Here is a 14,908-nt window from a genome sequence, read left to right as displayed (position 1 = left end):
TAGTTAATTTACCAGGAAATTGAGTCTGACATTGAATGCCTAAAAATGTAATGTCACATGTTGTAATAATGATAATTTATGCTGTGAAGTATTTTTTGATTGATTCTTATTAATGTAGTAAATTTGCCAAACTATTCATAGTGCACTTGATTTTTATAAGATACAAATCCTGTTATATAAAATGGATTGAATGATGTTGTTGTACATTATTAACATAATATATGATGTCATGTGAACGATTTTGTAAACTAATATTGGTTGACTTTTAGAGTTTATCTGCCAGGTGACCTGTTTCCATGTTTATCCATTGGAAGGCGACATTGCTCCCTGTCAGCATTGAAGCTGCTTTTAACCGAGAGGATTTCAGCAAACTGACCGTGATGTGAGTGAGGTTGTTTGATTTTTACTTAAAAGGATCATGAAGAAGACAAACATGGAGATTAGATTTTCCTTTATTGTCCCACAATGGAGATTATTATTATGTATTATTATTCTTAGTGTGCGTGTGTGTGTGTGGTCTACTGGGGGAGGGGGGGGGGGGGGGGGGGGGTTAAAATAAGATTATTATCTTTGTTTATAGATCCTGTGTGCTTTGTCTAGAAATGTGTGTTTGTAAATTCAGCAGCTTAGAATGTGGTGTATTTCAAAGGCTGATAAGAATGATCTGAGAAATAAAGAGTTTACCGTCTAAAGTTAACAGCAAAGATTGCAGCCACATTGGGAATATGTTTTTGAAATCATGATTGAGAAAGTTGAATAAATTATAAATGATAAAATAAAAAATGTGGAGAATCCAAGTGTTTGTGTCAAGATGTTTGCCCAAAATCCTCAGAGATTGATGGAAAGTGAATGAGTAAGACATTTAATATATCATTTATTTTGTATGTATTTATCATTATTATTATTATTGAAACATCCATCAGCTAAACTGTCACTTTTTACACACAAAAATACAAACATTATGTCGCATTTCCCGCAAGAACCTTTTTGGGACTTCCGTGTTGACAGCTGTCTGCTTTGTTTACATCCGGCTGCAGAAACACGCGCTCCGCTCAACTCTCTCTCCTATTGGCTGCCTTGTCCGAAAATCTCCGCCCACTAAAGGCGCCCGGAAGTCAAACAAAGTAAAGGTCATGATACAGGGGGTTTAATTCACGTCGTGTTTTGGTTATTGATGCATATTTTTATAATAACGGAGCTTTATAAACAATAAAAATTACCATGCGATTGAACAAAACCGTGATTTCTCTTTTAATTTACTTTAATTACTTCCTGTTAAAGTGGCGGTTGAAACTAAAACATAAAGAAATATATTTAAAAAAAAAAAAAAGATCGTGAGGAAAAACCTGCATCAGATTATCTTTGACATCGCCGTGTCTCTCTTTATTATTTTTTTTTAATTATTATTATTATTATTATTATTATTATTATGAGGAAAAACGTTTTTAGGGGTTGGACAGACTTGTGCGCATGCGCAGGGCCGCTGCCGCTCTCTCGTTGGCGCCAGCGGCTTCTGGAGGCAGCTTTGATTCAGACCGAGCGGAGGAAGGTAAGACGCTAAAAACTGACCTTTATCGCCCTTTTTCTCTCCTCTGCTCGTCTCTTAAGTCCTCTGGATGATCTGCCCGACGTGTCTGAGCAGCAGCTCGGCCTCTGGTCGGAACCAAACCTGTTATTTTGCCCTTAAATCCGTGAAGCCGGCTGTTTTATTTGGTTAAAATTAGCTTAAATTAGCCACCGGTAGCTGATTTTTATTTTGTTGTTGTTTGTAACGTCGTGTTTGTCGACAGGAGGCACAACAGTTCAGTTTCAGTCCCCTCGGTGTGCATTTGTCTCCAACTTTGTGCTCCTGGTTTGGTAAAGTGAGCTGGTTGTGTGTTTAAATTGTGATTAAATGACCTATTCGGGGCATATAAATTATAAAAAAAAACACACAACAGATGGACAGATTGATATCTGGGAGTCATGAGGCCGGTTGGTGGGTTGAAGGGACATTTATCTGGGACACTTGGGACAAAATGTCCTCCCCAGGCCTTTGTGTTGTTGCTGCAGGATCTCTGCCTCTTTGTGTCCCCCCCCCCCCCTCCGTCCTCATTTCTCATTTTGTCTCATGCAACTCCAAAAAATCCAGAGCACAGAAATATCTGCAGGCATTAGTGAGGACTTTCAGCAGCAGGGTTTGGGTTTAGTGGTCCAGAGCTGCAGAACCGGATCTCTTAACGCGCTCATCTGGCATCTTGGCGCGGAGGGTGAGATCTGGAGTCTGATAGGATCCGAGTTTATTTGGTTTTGTTTTGTTTTTGTTTTTTGTTTTTTGTTTTTTTCCATCAGTCTTGACTTACAGCAACTGTTTCTTCAAGTCAAGTCAGCTGCAGCTGGTGGTTTGCAGCTACCGTTTTAAATCTGACTGCTAACTTCCTGTTTTTTTTTTTGTTTTGTTTTGTTTTTTTTAACAGGCAGAAGCAGCCACAACAATGACTAGCCAAAGGTAATCACATCTGCTGTCTCTTTATGAGTTATCGTTCTAAATCAGCCATGCCGGGTCAAAACTGCAGCTCCATGTTGAACTGGGTTTATGTCTCCACAGTGGTCGCCCACAGAAAAGGTCTGAAAATGCTCCAGGGCAGAAAGTTTCTAAGGTAAATGCTCATTCAGACCATCTTTTAAAAAAAAAAAAAAAAAAAATCCTGTTTTTTAAATCTTCACTGTCCAATCAGTTAAGTGATCTGATATACATTTTTTTTACAACTTCCCTTTTCAGCAAAGAAACAGGAAAAAGGACCAGCCCCTGTCAAAGCTACAGTGCGAGAAGGTGCTTCCCTTTCTTCTATTTCACAATCTACCCCCCCAGGGACCAAAAACAGTAATGAGTTTGCCAGTGAACAGCTTTTGAAGTTAAATAAGTCTGATAGTCGAATCGTCTCCCCGCTGTCCTGTGTCATCACAGCTGAGCTCAAGGGGAAATTTCATCATGTCCGTGCTGTATGTAAGCGGCATTGAATTCCCTTTTCAGAACAAGCTGGTTCTAGAAGGTGTCACCAAGCCCCGTGTTCTCATCCAGAGCCCTGAGAAGGGGGTCAGGCTCCATTGTGATGAACCCGGGCACCCTGCCACAGACCCTTTGGTTGGGCTGTCCCCACTGCCTCTTCTGGGGTAACTGTCACACCTTATTTGGCCAGGGATGGCTGATCTCCTGTGTTCGGAAGTGGAACAAATGTTTTGTTTTTCATTTTGCAGACGGAGCTCTTTTGAAGACGTGTGTTCGAAGATGGTGAGCAAGGAGCAGAATTACAGACACAGCAAGAGCTTCTTGCAGAAACACCCGATGCTCCAACCCAGAATGAGATCGATCCTACTCGACTGGTTAATTGAGGCAAGTTTTCAAACAATCTTTGCAAGTAGGTTTTTACAGTCCGTATGCCGTTCTATGCTCTCATTGTCATGTGATGGAGGAGCGTTGGAATCGGAGTGCACCAATAATGTTTCCACTGGTTTTACTAGGTTAGTGAGGCCTACAAGCTTCACCGGCAGACCTTCTACCTGGCTCAGGACTACTTTGACCGGTTCATGCTGACGCAGGCCAACGTTGAAAAGGGCATACTGCAGCTCATCGGGATCACCTGCCTGTTTATAGCGTCAAAGATGGAGGTAAGGAAGAACAGAGAGCGATCGGCACCGTTTTCACAAAAAGCATCTCACGATTAAATGGTCAGTAAACTGGCTCATGATCAAAATATCAACTATGTCAACTCTCAACAGATTTTAACAGCCAAAACATGGCCAATATATGTGTAGCCAAGGCTGCAGCAAGGACACACATTAAGAAGAAGAGGTGTTTGTAGCTGTTGTGCTAAGTATTTTACTTCCTTGCAGGAAGCATGTCCTCCAAAGCTCTCAGAGATGGCCTATGTGACTGCAGGCACCTACTTTGAGAACGAGATCCTTCAAATGGAGTTAATTATTTTGAAGGTAAATACAATTGCAGAAACATTTTTGTTATCTTATTTCTTATTCTTAACCAATGAGAAGAAAGCTTGAATTTTTGCAGAACTCTGATCGACTGTATTTTTGTCTTCCAGGCATTATGCTGGAACCTTTGTCCTGAAACAGCCGTGTCTTGGCTCAAGCTTTATTTCCAGATAGCATCGATGAATGCCAACTCTGACCTGCTGGAGTCTCAGTTTTCTCAGGACACTTACATCCAAATGACACGTGTAGGTGTTTGGAGGGGATTCTCATATCTAACACTTTTCGTTTGGGGAACAGTTTTGAAGAAAAGCTTCACAAAAAACTGGTTTTCACAAAATGTATGTACTGTATTATTGAAGGTCAAACTTTTTCTCCTTTGTCTCGTTCAGCTTTTAGATCTGTGTATCCTCAACATAAACTCACTGGACTTCAAGTATCGAGTCTTGGCAGCTTCAGTTCTGTGTCATTTCCTTCAACAGGAAGAAGTTGAAGAGTTGTCGGGTGAGGTTTCTGATTAATCCCATTCTTAGACACATGGAGCTCAGACGCAGAATGAAAAGAAGTACAATTTGATTATTTTTCCTTTTTGTATGGAAACATCCTGAACTTAAAAGGTGTTAAAGAATAGCGCTGCAGTATGTGCACAGTATGTTCCATATGATGGTGTAAATGCACTAATAAAACATCGTATTTGTCTGCTGAGATCAAACTTGTTTGTTTGTTTGTTTCAGGTCTGTCAAGAGACGCCATCCAGCCGTGTATCAACTGGATGGCTCCCTTTGTTGAATCCATGAGCCGCTTTGGCCGAGCAACCATCAGGGATTTTTCCAAAATAAATGACGACAGACACAATATCCAAACGCACACAGACTACATGAGCATGCTGGTGAGGTTTTTCTCATTTTCTCATATTCCAAGAGAAGACGCATTAATTAAGAACTGACTTCTTTTTTTATTTTTGGCTGTAATTAAATATGAGTCAAAGAAATTTTAAAGAAACTAAACTGTTGATGTGTTTCTGACTGAACCCTTTTATCTTATTTTTATTATTACATTTATTTTTTCCTCAGGATGATGCCAGTGAAAATGAGGTGAACAGCCAGTTTCTTACTCCTCCCAGCAGTACAGAGAAAACATCCACACGCTGAACTCCGATGTTTCTTTATTCAGGCTGACATGAGCGCGAAAAAAGGGGGAAACGGATTCATGTCCCCAAAACACAGAATTTAATAAAATACTACTACTTCCTTAATCATTCCCTGAGGAGTAATAAAGTATTTCTAAATACTCTATTAATCCCCTGAAGATTCATAAATGGAAAGAAAGGAAATATATCTGGATGGGAGTTAATGAAATTAACTGAAATCCTCTGAAACTGAATTCTTTACTGAGGAGGTTGTATGCTTAAAAAAAAAAAAAAAAAGCTTTTTTTAATGTGTGTTTTCAGAATTTAGCAACTTAATTGATGCTTTCATTAATTAAATTTTTTTTTTTATTTCTAAGCTGTCATTTCGAGCAAATGACATTTTAATATTGAAAGTGCAATGAATGATCTTACAACAGAACTTCACTGTTGTTTTCAATGGTATTATATAAATGGTTTAAAGAAGATGTGCTCAGAACCGGAGGACCGAACTGCCACAGGATTCTCATCCGCTCGGTGAAGTCCAACCTAAATGTAAACAGTTGGAGGATGAGGATGTGCTTTACTTTGAACCCTGATGAAGCATTAGTTGGATAAAGTGTGTCCTCTTTAGTAAATGCCAGATTCCTCTTCATCTTTGATATTGTTTGTGTCTCAGGGCATCTTTTTGTAATAATTCTCAAACGCTGAGTTTACAAATGAGCAACTGTATTTATTTAGAAATTTAATTTTTTACCACTAAATAAAAAATATACATTCTCAACTGCGCCCCCAGTCTCACAGCAGTTTGTGTGTGTGTTAGAAGTACAGTTTGGCCATGGCCTGCAGAAATCCTTTCTTCCTCTTCTGTGCAGCCAGCTGCAGCACTTCCTCCGGGTTGCTGGTGTTCAGCTCCGTCTGTCCGATCGCTTTTATCTGAGGAGAAAACAAGAGTCAGGAAATATTGGCTTCTTCCCATTTCCACCTAAACATGTCCACTTTCTCTTCAGGAAATGTTTTTGTTTCTTTTGGAGAATTAGATGTCTTTCTTTAACAGCTGAGGACACGCAGTGTTAAAATCAATTTTCACAACACAGCTTTTCGTTTGGATTTTTGGATTATTGTCAAGAATTTATTTTCATTAACTGGAACAGATTTTAACGACTTACTGCTATTTGTCTCTTCTCGGCCTCGCCCCGTTTGTGGTGAATATCTGAACGCACATTAAGGGGTAGAACAATCATAACAATGACTATGTATCCTACACAATTCCTGTGGGACCTGCTGAAGTTAAGAAAACACCACGTGGATAATGTGGTTTTGTGTTGTCCCTCCTGAATAAATGACCATTGACAGGATACGTGTGAGGTATTCCAGGATGGTGACGTCCCAGATGTAGTCGTAGAACGAGTCCATGGCATCATGGCTGGTGATAAAAAGAAAGGATGTTAAAGAGCAGCTGTCTTAGTTAGTGTTGTCACGCTGGTCGTGCTGCCTGATACCTGTTCTGTTCCTGAAGAGCTTTGAATGCTGTCATGTAGTCAACTTCCCTCAGAAACTGGCAGAGAACAGCAACCTGAGGATGAGCCGTGACATCAAAATGACTCCAATCTGAGCAGAATTAACTCAATCAGCTGATGCTGTGAAACAAATGAAACCTTTTACCTGTGTGTGACAGTTCATCATTGAGCAGCACTTGATCATCCTCTTCAGAACCTGAGGAACATTTTAAAGGAGAATTTAAACTATTTCTTCAGATTATATTCCCATAATGCACTGAGAAAGGCTTTGTTCTAATGTTTCCCTTGCATCTCTTGCATTGTGGCAGACCACAGCAGCACCGATAAAATCCTGCATGGAGTCAGTACTTCCATTAAAATCTACCACTAAGTGCCAAGTTTCCTCTCCAGATTTTCTCCACAAAGTTGACTGGCTGACTTTGAACGACATGTACCTGGTCGGTGTAGACGTCAGGAGGCACCGTTTTGGTGAAGAAGTCTGAACACACGGCTCCGGCCTGCAGATAGAGGTTCAGCGCCGCAGAGTATTGATTGGTCACTGAAGAGGAAGAAGATGTGGGATTACTGTGTGTACATGGCGAGTATACATCAGGCCTCTGTCTGGGCAGCAGCGTCTTCTTACCAAAGTAGATGTCGGCCTGCGTGACGAGCCACGACTGGTTGTTGGGGTTCAGGGTGAGAGCGAAAGACACCAGCTCTTTGACCGTCACGGCCACGGCTTCCACGTCCACCGCCTGGATGCTGCTCAACACACATCACCACAACCACACTCTGGTCAGCTGGAATTCATCTTTCCAGGAAAAAGAAACTACTGAATAAAACAGCTTCTTACTTCGGAAGAGAGGACGGCCAGATGGAGAGGTGCTCTGCCGTCACTTCATTTACAATGTCGTCCTAAAGAGGAAGGAAACGTTTGAGGTGACTCAGCAGCAACAAAAAACTAACAGCAATATGTCTTTTCGATTTACTGTCAGGTTGGTAAAGATGTTTTTTACTGTTTTGTCACAGCTCATATTAGTCATACCCGCACGATGCTGTGGAGCCTCACAAACAGAGAGATGAGGGTTGTCAGCACCAATGGCTCCTGGAAAAATGGAGATGAGACGAATGTTGCACCATTACTCCCTTCATACAATTAAAACCTGATACTTCCACACACAGTTTGGCTCATTTCTTACTTACTCTAAGCTTCTTGACGAAAGTGATGAATTTGCTCCTAAATGAGTTCAACAATAAAAAAATAAAAAAAAAACAAAAACAATCATTCACATGTAAAAAAAAAAAAAAAGAAAACCCCAAACAAAACTAAATCCTCTGGGGAACAGGTGAGGGAGGCTTTGTGTACCTGTGCAGGATGCCCATAGAGGACTCTCTGTGTTTGATGAGACCTACTCGGCCTTCACTGTTCCTCTTGTGTTGGATGGACACGCTGCAGATCTGGACCACCACGTCCCACAGCTCCTTGGCTGTGCGCCGACTCTCTTTGGGACCTGGCAGCTCTTTGCACGTAGACGCCAGGAGCTGACCAAGCTGTCAGAGGGAAACAGTTTCCTCTTTTATCTTCCTTCTTAAGACACATTATTAGGATTTAATTTTTTAAATACAGTCACAAACTATACTATTGAAATTACTAACATTGTTATCACAAATCCATCAAAATTCATCAATACCTGTTTACACCCACACAACTCTCATGAGACCAAGCTAACTGTGTATGACATGTAAGAGAATATTTGCAAAACCTCAAAAACATACTGATGTAAGGTACTTCTGTAGTGTAATATTAATATATTCATTAATAATTAATAATATTAATATTAATTGATGAAATAAGACATTTTGGATGTTACTGGATACTGAAGAGGAGACTTCTCACCTTGATGTACGGGTTGTTCATGACCAGAGAAGGAGGAACCTGCAGAGTCAGGTAGTCGTTCTCCCTCCAGTTCAACATGAAGGCGACACACTCCTCTCCAACCACCTGACGCAGAGGCAGGTCTGCAGGCAGTAATGTGGTGGGTCAGTTTACTGTGTCACATTTGAGAGGGAAAAGGTGAAACCACATCATGTCCAGAGATCACGTCAGTGCAGATCAGCATCCACTCACCGTGAATCCTCATCTCCAGGTAACCTCTGACCCTGCTGACCAGGTCAGAGGGTGGGCGCTCCTTGCTGCCTTCAGCCGCCATCGTCTCGTGAGCGCGAACCTCCAGCAGCAGAATCTCGTTCAGCATCACCTGCCTCAGCTTTGGGGAGAACTCAGTGACCAGCTCCAGGCAGGCGGAGAAGAGCAGCCGTGCGTGGACAAAGTCCTGAGACGACAAGAAAACATCACACAAGTATTTAACATGATTAACTTCAGTGCAGCTTTATTCTATTACAATTATTTTTTAAATTAGTGTGAATGCTGGTAATGTAATCAGACCTTTATTGATATACAGTGGAGTCCTTTGGCCATTAGGATGTACACAAGATCCTTGGTCAGGTTGTCTTTGATACTGAGGATCACGTTGATGTAGTCTGAAGGAACCTCCCACTGTACAAAAATACAAAATGTAGGATTTTATTTACTGTAATTTTACATTTGATGACCAATATGAAAGTTTTCATACAAGAGTTTGACATTTTAATTGTATACGGTCTTCATCTATCGATCTACGAGTTAAAGACAATCATTATCTATCTATCTTTTTCTTGACCTCTGACCTTGCTGTTGACCCTCCAGTAGGGCCGTTCAGCTATGCCATGTAGCTCAAAAAGAATCTGTCTGATCCTGCGCGGCTCCAGCGAGAGTATAAGCTGCTGCTCCAGCTGCCCGATGTTCACGCTGGCCGAAGCTGTCGGAGGATGAAGAAAAAAACTTATTCAATCAGAAGCTCAAAGACACAACGCTGATCGATGACAATGAGCTGTGATACATCACCGGTGGACAGGAAACAAGAGGGATGTGTCAGACATCAATAACATGAACAAGATAAAATCCACCCCGCACCTGGGATGTCGTAGAAGGAAGGCAGAGGTTTGGCGCTGAGGTTGATGGTGGCCGACCTCTTTCTCATCTGCTCCACCAAGACCTTCCTCTCCTCCTCCCTCAGCAGCTCCATGAAGAGCTTATGTGAAGATACCACAAACACCAGAGGCAGCTCCTCCAGACCTTCACACAGAGTCCTGAGCAGATCATCAAAAAAAAAAAAAAAGATCATGGCTGAAAATCTCCTGATGGCTTGATCTGCTCTAGCTTTTCCTTTGAAGTTAAATAACAAGCACTGCTGTGTGTCACTCACTTCAGGAAATTGGCCATGTTTCTCCTGGATGTCTCACACGGACGCTCCTTTTCCAAAGAACGCGTGCACACCTGCAGGTCAAAGAAAACTGGACTTAACTGTACAGCCCACCACAGGAAATTTTCAGGTCAGTCTCAACTACAAATAACACTGTTCAAACCTCAATACAGCTTCAACAAACTGACTCCCACAGTCCCTTTTTTGGAGAATGCTGAGATAAGATATAGTCTCATTTTTGATCACCTCTAAGATGAAGTCCACCATTCGTTTGCTGGGCTTCAGGAGCAGCTGCTGGAAACGAACACTGAGGACTTCTCCTTCCACAGCATCACGGACAGCGTTACAAACACACAGCTTGTGGCAAATCTCATCGAGGCCGGTTTCCCTGCACATAAAAAGGCGTAGTTTGCTATTCAGTTCTTGTGTGTACATAATATTATGTATTTACAAAAGCTATTAATTTTTTTTTTATATTAATATAGTAAGATTTGAATTACAGTTTTAAATTATACATAAACACACAAAACTTGGCCAGAATTTCTGTATTTACACATGGGATTCAGAATTTTTTTATTATTGTTATCCACACCAGGAGAAAAAGAAACACTGAATATCTGAATACAGTGTAAACAGTATGTTGTTTCACTGCAAACTATCCCAAATGTAAAGAGCTACAGGTTTTAAATGCTCAGTTCTAGTTCTGGATTGAAGTGTGGTCTCACCCCTGTTGGACCTTGTAGAGGAACTCCCTGAGAACGGACCGTCTGAAGTGGTTTGGTAAACTGCGAGTGGTGTTGTCTTTGATGAAGGCTTCGATCACAGCCTGGAAGAGCCAAAATCCCCTCAGTTCACTACAAAAGCCTTCAGTCTTATAATAAACTGCAAAAGCATCTGTATTAATGGCAGTGCTGTGTCAGCTCACCTGGTAGTTGTGCGCCCTGACCAGGCTGTTGATCTTGTCGTAGGGACTGGTCTGAGAGTCAGAGGGGTCGCAGTTTCCTGTCAGAGCTCTGCAGGCATTCCAGTAGCCAGCCAGGCGTTCCTCATCCAGGTGAACGTGAACAGTCAAATCCAGCTGAAAAATACAAATAAATAAGATTTCATGAGCTTCACCGTCTTTTGTCATCCAGCACAAGATTCCAGGTTTTGCTGTTAAAAGACTAGCAAAGTTCATTTGATACATCATAAACAAGATAAATTAGACACACAAAGTCGCAGCCATAACAAATATTAAGATAAACAAGTAATTTACCTTCTTCAACAACTCCTTTGTCTGTCTGAAGTGATCACTGGCTTTCACGAAGGCTGGCTGGTCTGTGCAGCCTTGCTGGAAGAAGATACCTCCCAAATCATAATGCACCTAAAACACAAAATATAAGTTACACAGCACTGAATTACTGTTCATCAGCTGTAAAATCTAATTTTCCCCAACTACTTAAAACACCAGATGTGCATTCACAGCTACTTTCAGTTTCCTGTAGATTAAATTTAAGTTTTGAGTTTATGAGCCCTAGACATGTAAAGTGGCGCTGACTGATTCTAAATCTAAAGTGTATTCCAGACAGACAAAACGATGTGCTCGTTCAACCTGACAGTGCAGCTCATCAGTACTGATGCGAAGCCCGGCAGTTGATGACTCTGTCTCTCCGTTGGCAGCACCATCAGCAGCCAGCAGGTCCAGAGTCCTCAGGGTGTGAACATAAAAGTCTTTCTTCAGCCGCAGAGCTCCTTCCAGCACACTGATGGAGTCGGCTGCCTGTTCTTTCAGCTGAGAGAATCATGGTAGAAGGGAAAGAGAGTACAACTCGTTTAACCCCTCTACACATGAGATAGTACAGAGGGATGCAACAGGGTTTACTGGAAAATATTTTGAAGAAATGTCGCTCATCCAAGCTGTTGTCAATCACAGGTTTATTAATACCAACAATAGTCTGATAAATTTTATTTCATGAGTGTTTGTGAGGATTTCCACTGAATAGATAAAAACATGGGAACTCACCACAGTGAGGATGTTTTCAGTCATTTCTTTCTCCTGCTGCACAATACTTAGCCTGGACAAGAATAAACTCTGTTATGTCTTGATTTACTTTTAAACCTAATGTGCATGTCATTAAATCTATACATTCTGCACAACTGCGTCTGACCTTTGTATTTGATATACAATGAGTCAGACAAGGATGGGTTCATTCACATGTTATCTAAACAACTTTGACTTGTTCAAAATGAAAGTGAGCAACAAGGAAGGAAAAACCAGACTTACATGTTCATCTGGTGAGGTCCTGGTTTGGTCTGTTTCTCTGGAAAGCTGCTGAGCACGATGGTTCTGATGGCCCTTTGAGAAGCACAGGAAAATACATGTCACACTTCTACTACGGTAAATACATGGAATCATAAAAGAGATGTATAAGAATGTAAGAATGTGTGAATGGTTGTTGCTTCACAAACATAAAATTTCCTATTCCTTTTTTTGCATTAATTTTCCCATCACGTTCAGCCAGCACGTCTGGCCCCAGTTTGATTTGTGTGTGTTCTGACTCACCAGCGGTTGTAGATGATCACAGCCATGGCAGTGGTAGGAGGCAGCGTAGAGAGGTCCAGGTCCACATGTTTTACCCCTGGTGGCACTTTGCTCACACACAGGAGCTCATTCAGTAGCATATTCAACACTGGAATGGTCAATCTGGCAGCAGAGACAGAGATTGGTGTATTATAAGACATTTTAAATTTAGCTTTCCAGGAAACTTTATATCTGTAATTGTCTTGAAAAGTGATTTTAGCGTTCAGACTCCCCATATGTTGGAAAATTAAAACTTTTTTGGCCATATAAAACAAAAAGGTAGCCTTCCTCAAGTAAAAAGATGTGTGGAATCACCAGCATTGAATTACATGCTACAACAGACCCACACTTACCCTTTCTCAAGGACTTCTAGATCCCACTTCATGTGAGCAGCTACTTTCAGTGCCAGCAGCTTCAGGGTCCGGTTCCTGCGGTTGTCTGCTGGCGGCTGCACTTGATTCTGCTCATTCACTGAAGGCTTCGATGCCTGCTCCAAGAACTGGATGATCAGCTGCACTGGTAATGGGTCTGTGGAAAGACATTCACTTATGCACCAGTGGACATACAGCCCGTTTTTGTTTAGAGGGTGTGATCACAACTCTGACTATAGCTACATATCCAACTTTTGATTTTTACATATACATATAATATGCCAGGAAAGCAGGTTTGTCATTGATGATTTTAACACCCAGCCTTTTTGAAAATTCACCAAACAACAAAAGAAGGCTGGAAATGGCGGGTTACCACAGCTGACCTGGGTTTGACTTCTGCAGGTGTTTCTCCAGCAGGCTGCCATCCAGAAGGAACTCAAACCATGACGTCTGAAGAGGCGTGCTGGGCCGACTGCTGCCCACAGCAGCCACCCGGTCTGCTGCCTCAGCACTCATCCTCCTCTGGTGAACAGAAAGACAGGTACAGAAGTAAGTCTGACCTTTCTACACATCACCATCATCCAAGAAGGTAATAAGACGAGTTCAGGCTCAATGAGACTCAAAATAAATCAGAAAACGAAAGATGAATACAGTTCTGTTCAGAAGGTTTGGTAATAATTTAATTATTAATTACTTAATTAATTTAATAATAATTTCTTCTTTTAATGGGGTAGCTTCAACTAAGGCCAGTTATTCATAAGTGAACATACTACGATGTTTAACTGTCGTAAAAACAATGCAATGGATTTTATTGTATAAAAATCTTAATGTGCACATTTTGTGATAAAAAAAACAATATTTACACTGTATAAATCAAGCCATCAGTTAAACCTGTGAAATTGTCTCTTCTACAGATTAACTCTTTATGATTAGTCATTAAGTAGTTATGCAAACACAACTAGCTAAATATTAGTAATTCATCGATTCAAACCTCAGAATATATTTTTATGAAACAAAACAAACTGAAGAATGTGTTATAGACTTAAAATGAACTAAAGCAAACCATTTGAAAGCACTTCCGCTATTTTCTCTTTTGATATTTAAACATCACGACTAATAAATAATAATAATTGTTGGTTACACATTATTTTTTAATTCCATGTTTTGGCCTGGAGAGGCTTGATTTTATTTATGTGTACTTTCGGCTGGGCGGGGCTATCTACTCCCGCTGGTGGGACTATAGGGAGGGTAGGTGTGTCTGAAACACTCGGGCCGCCGCTGTGTTCATTTCGAGCGCACCCTTCGTCTCTTTCTCCGCAGTCTGAGTGTTAACAGTCGGTGCTAATGTTGGAGCTAACAGGCTAAACTTCGCGGCCGGGCCGCAGGCAGGAGGGCGGGTTGTCTTACCTGGACGGGCCGGAACGAACAACCGGAGGAGAAAAGAGCTAAGTGTGAACGGAAATGTCAAATTTTAAGAGCCGGGGCAGCTACACGGGCTGCTTGGTTCTCACATAATTCATTCTGCCGTCCGCCATCTATGCCGTATTTCCGGTTCCTCTGCGTCACCAAGGAGACGCACAGCGCCACCAGGAAGTGAGTCACATTTTGGCGCGTATTTATTCTCCGAGCGTCAATTAAACCCAAACAGGGCGAAACTAAATAAAGACCGAATAATGAGTTTAATTATCCATAATTATCCGTGTTGGGGAGCTGGGCTTTTATCCGGGGATGAAATAATAATTTAAGAAAGGCTAGTCAGTGCTTTACGATCAAAAATGAAACGTTAAAATGTAAAAGGAAGAAAGGATAATTAACGCTGGTCGTGTAATTTTAAAAAAGCAGGGACGAGATTTTTGTGCAAGCGATTTCAACTTTAAATTGAACATTTGGGGTTTGTATAGGGGAGAGTTAAGGGAAGCTATATTAGTAACCTGAAATTGATTAAAGTTTACATGATTTACCACACAAACTGAGAAAACAAAACTCTTCACTTTTCCCACATTAAGATCTTAAATGCAATCCGTATAATCCAGCCTGTTGATGAAGAGACACATTAAGACACTGAAGAGATAAACCGAGCTTTC

The 14,908-nt window shown here is 41.2% G+C and overlaps 2 protein-coding genes across 3 annotated transcripts; one reads left to right on the top strand and one right to left on the bottom strand.

Annotated features, from left to right (window-relative positions):
- The first annotated feature begins 1,509 nt into the window (after window positions 1–1,509).
- LOC115050758 (G1/S-specific cyclin-E2-like) lies at window positions 1,510–5,392 on the top strand. Its single transcript, XM_029513806.1, has 12 exons — window positions 1,510–1,549; window positions 2,457–2,488; window positions 2,588–2,639; window positions 2,762–2,812; window positions 3,014–3,153; window positions 3,238–3,373; window positions 3,502–3,648; window positions 3,874–3,969; window positions 4,080–4,214; window positions 4,359–4,470; window positions 4,701–4,855; window positions 5,040–5,392. The coding sequence occupies exons 2-12, from the start codon at window positions 2,475–2,477 to the stop codon at window positions 5,115–5,117; spliced, it is 1,116 nt and encodes a 371-aa protein (XP_029369666.1). The 5' UTR covers window positions 1,510–1,549; window positions 2,457–2,474; the 3' UTR covers window positions 5,118–5,392.
- A 165-nt stretch (window positions 5,393–5,557) lies between these two features.
- On the bottom strand, window positions 5,558–14,369 carry ints8 (integrator complex subunit 8). 2 transcript variants are annotated; one of them, XM_029513803.1, is made up of 28 exons: window positions 14,336–14,359; window positions 13,208–13,346; window positions 12,807–12,981; window positions 12,436–12,576; window positions 12,157–12,228; window positions 11,896–11,947; window positions 11,485–11,664; window positions 11,149–11,256; window positions 10,819–10,971; window positions 10,619–10,719; window positions 10,140–10,281; window positions 9,897–9,967; window positions 9,605–9,780; window positions 9,319–9,449; window positions 9,038–9,148; window positions 8,720–8,924; window positions 8,489–8,610; window positions 7,958–8,142; window positions 7,795–7,828; window positions 7,637–7,696; window positions 7,445–7,506; window positions 7,235–7,353; window positions 7,047–7,150; window positions 6,758–6,808; window positions 6,595–6,668; window positions 6,454–6,518; window positions 6,262–6,305; window positions 5,558–6,028 (listed from the first exon to the last, which is right to left on the bottom strand). In XM_029513803.1, the coding sequence occupies exons 1-28, from the start codon at window positions 14,357–14,359 to the stop codon at window positions 5,912–5,914; spliced, it is 3,018 nt and encodes a 1,005-aa protein (XP_029369663.1). In that variant the 3' UTR covers window positions 5,558–5,911. The 2 variants fall into 2 exon arrangements, with proteins under 2 accessions (XP_029369663.1, XP_029369664.1); XM_029513804.1 differs by having other exon boundaries at window positions 5,912–6,028; window positions 14,232–14,369.
- Window positions 14,370–14,908: the final 539 nt, after the last annotated feature.

The sequence above is a fragment of the Echeneis naucrates genome, chromosome 11 (genome assembly GCF_900963305.1).
Source record: "Echeneis naucrates chromosome 11, fEcheNa1.1, whole genome shotgun sequence".
NCBI lineage: Eukaryota > Metazoa > Chordata > Actinopteri > Carangiformes > Echeneidae > Echeneis > Echeneis naucrates.
Note: the sequence above shows the minus strand (reverse complement) of the source record. Positions and strands in the feature narration are given on the sequence as shown.

Coding starts and splice junctions, on each gene's coding strand:
- LOC115050758 (XM_029513806.1), top strand. Junction 3,374..3,501: donor TACTCGACTGGTTAATTGAG/GCAAGTTTTCAA, acceptor TGGTTTTACTAG/GTTAGTGAGGCCTACAAGCT. Junction 4,471..4,700: donor AGAAGTTGAAGAGTTGTCGG/GTGAGGTTTCTG, acceptor TGTTTGTTTCAG/GTCTGTCAAGAGACGCCATC.
- ints8 (XM_029513803.1), bottom strand. CDS start 14,359: ATGGCGGACGGCAGAATGAATTAT. Junction 12,577..12,806: donor CTAGAAGTCCTTGAGAAAGG/GTAAGTGTGGGT, acceptor CTCTGCTGCCAG/ATTGACCATTCCAGTGTTGA. Junction 11,257..11,484: donor CTGATGAGCTGCACTGTCAG/GTTGAACGAGCA, acceptor TTTGTGTTTTAG/GTGCATTATGATTTGGGAGG.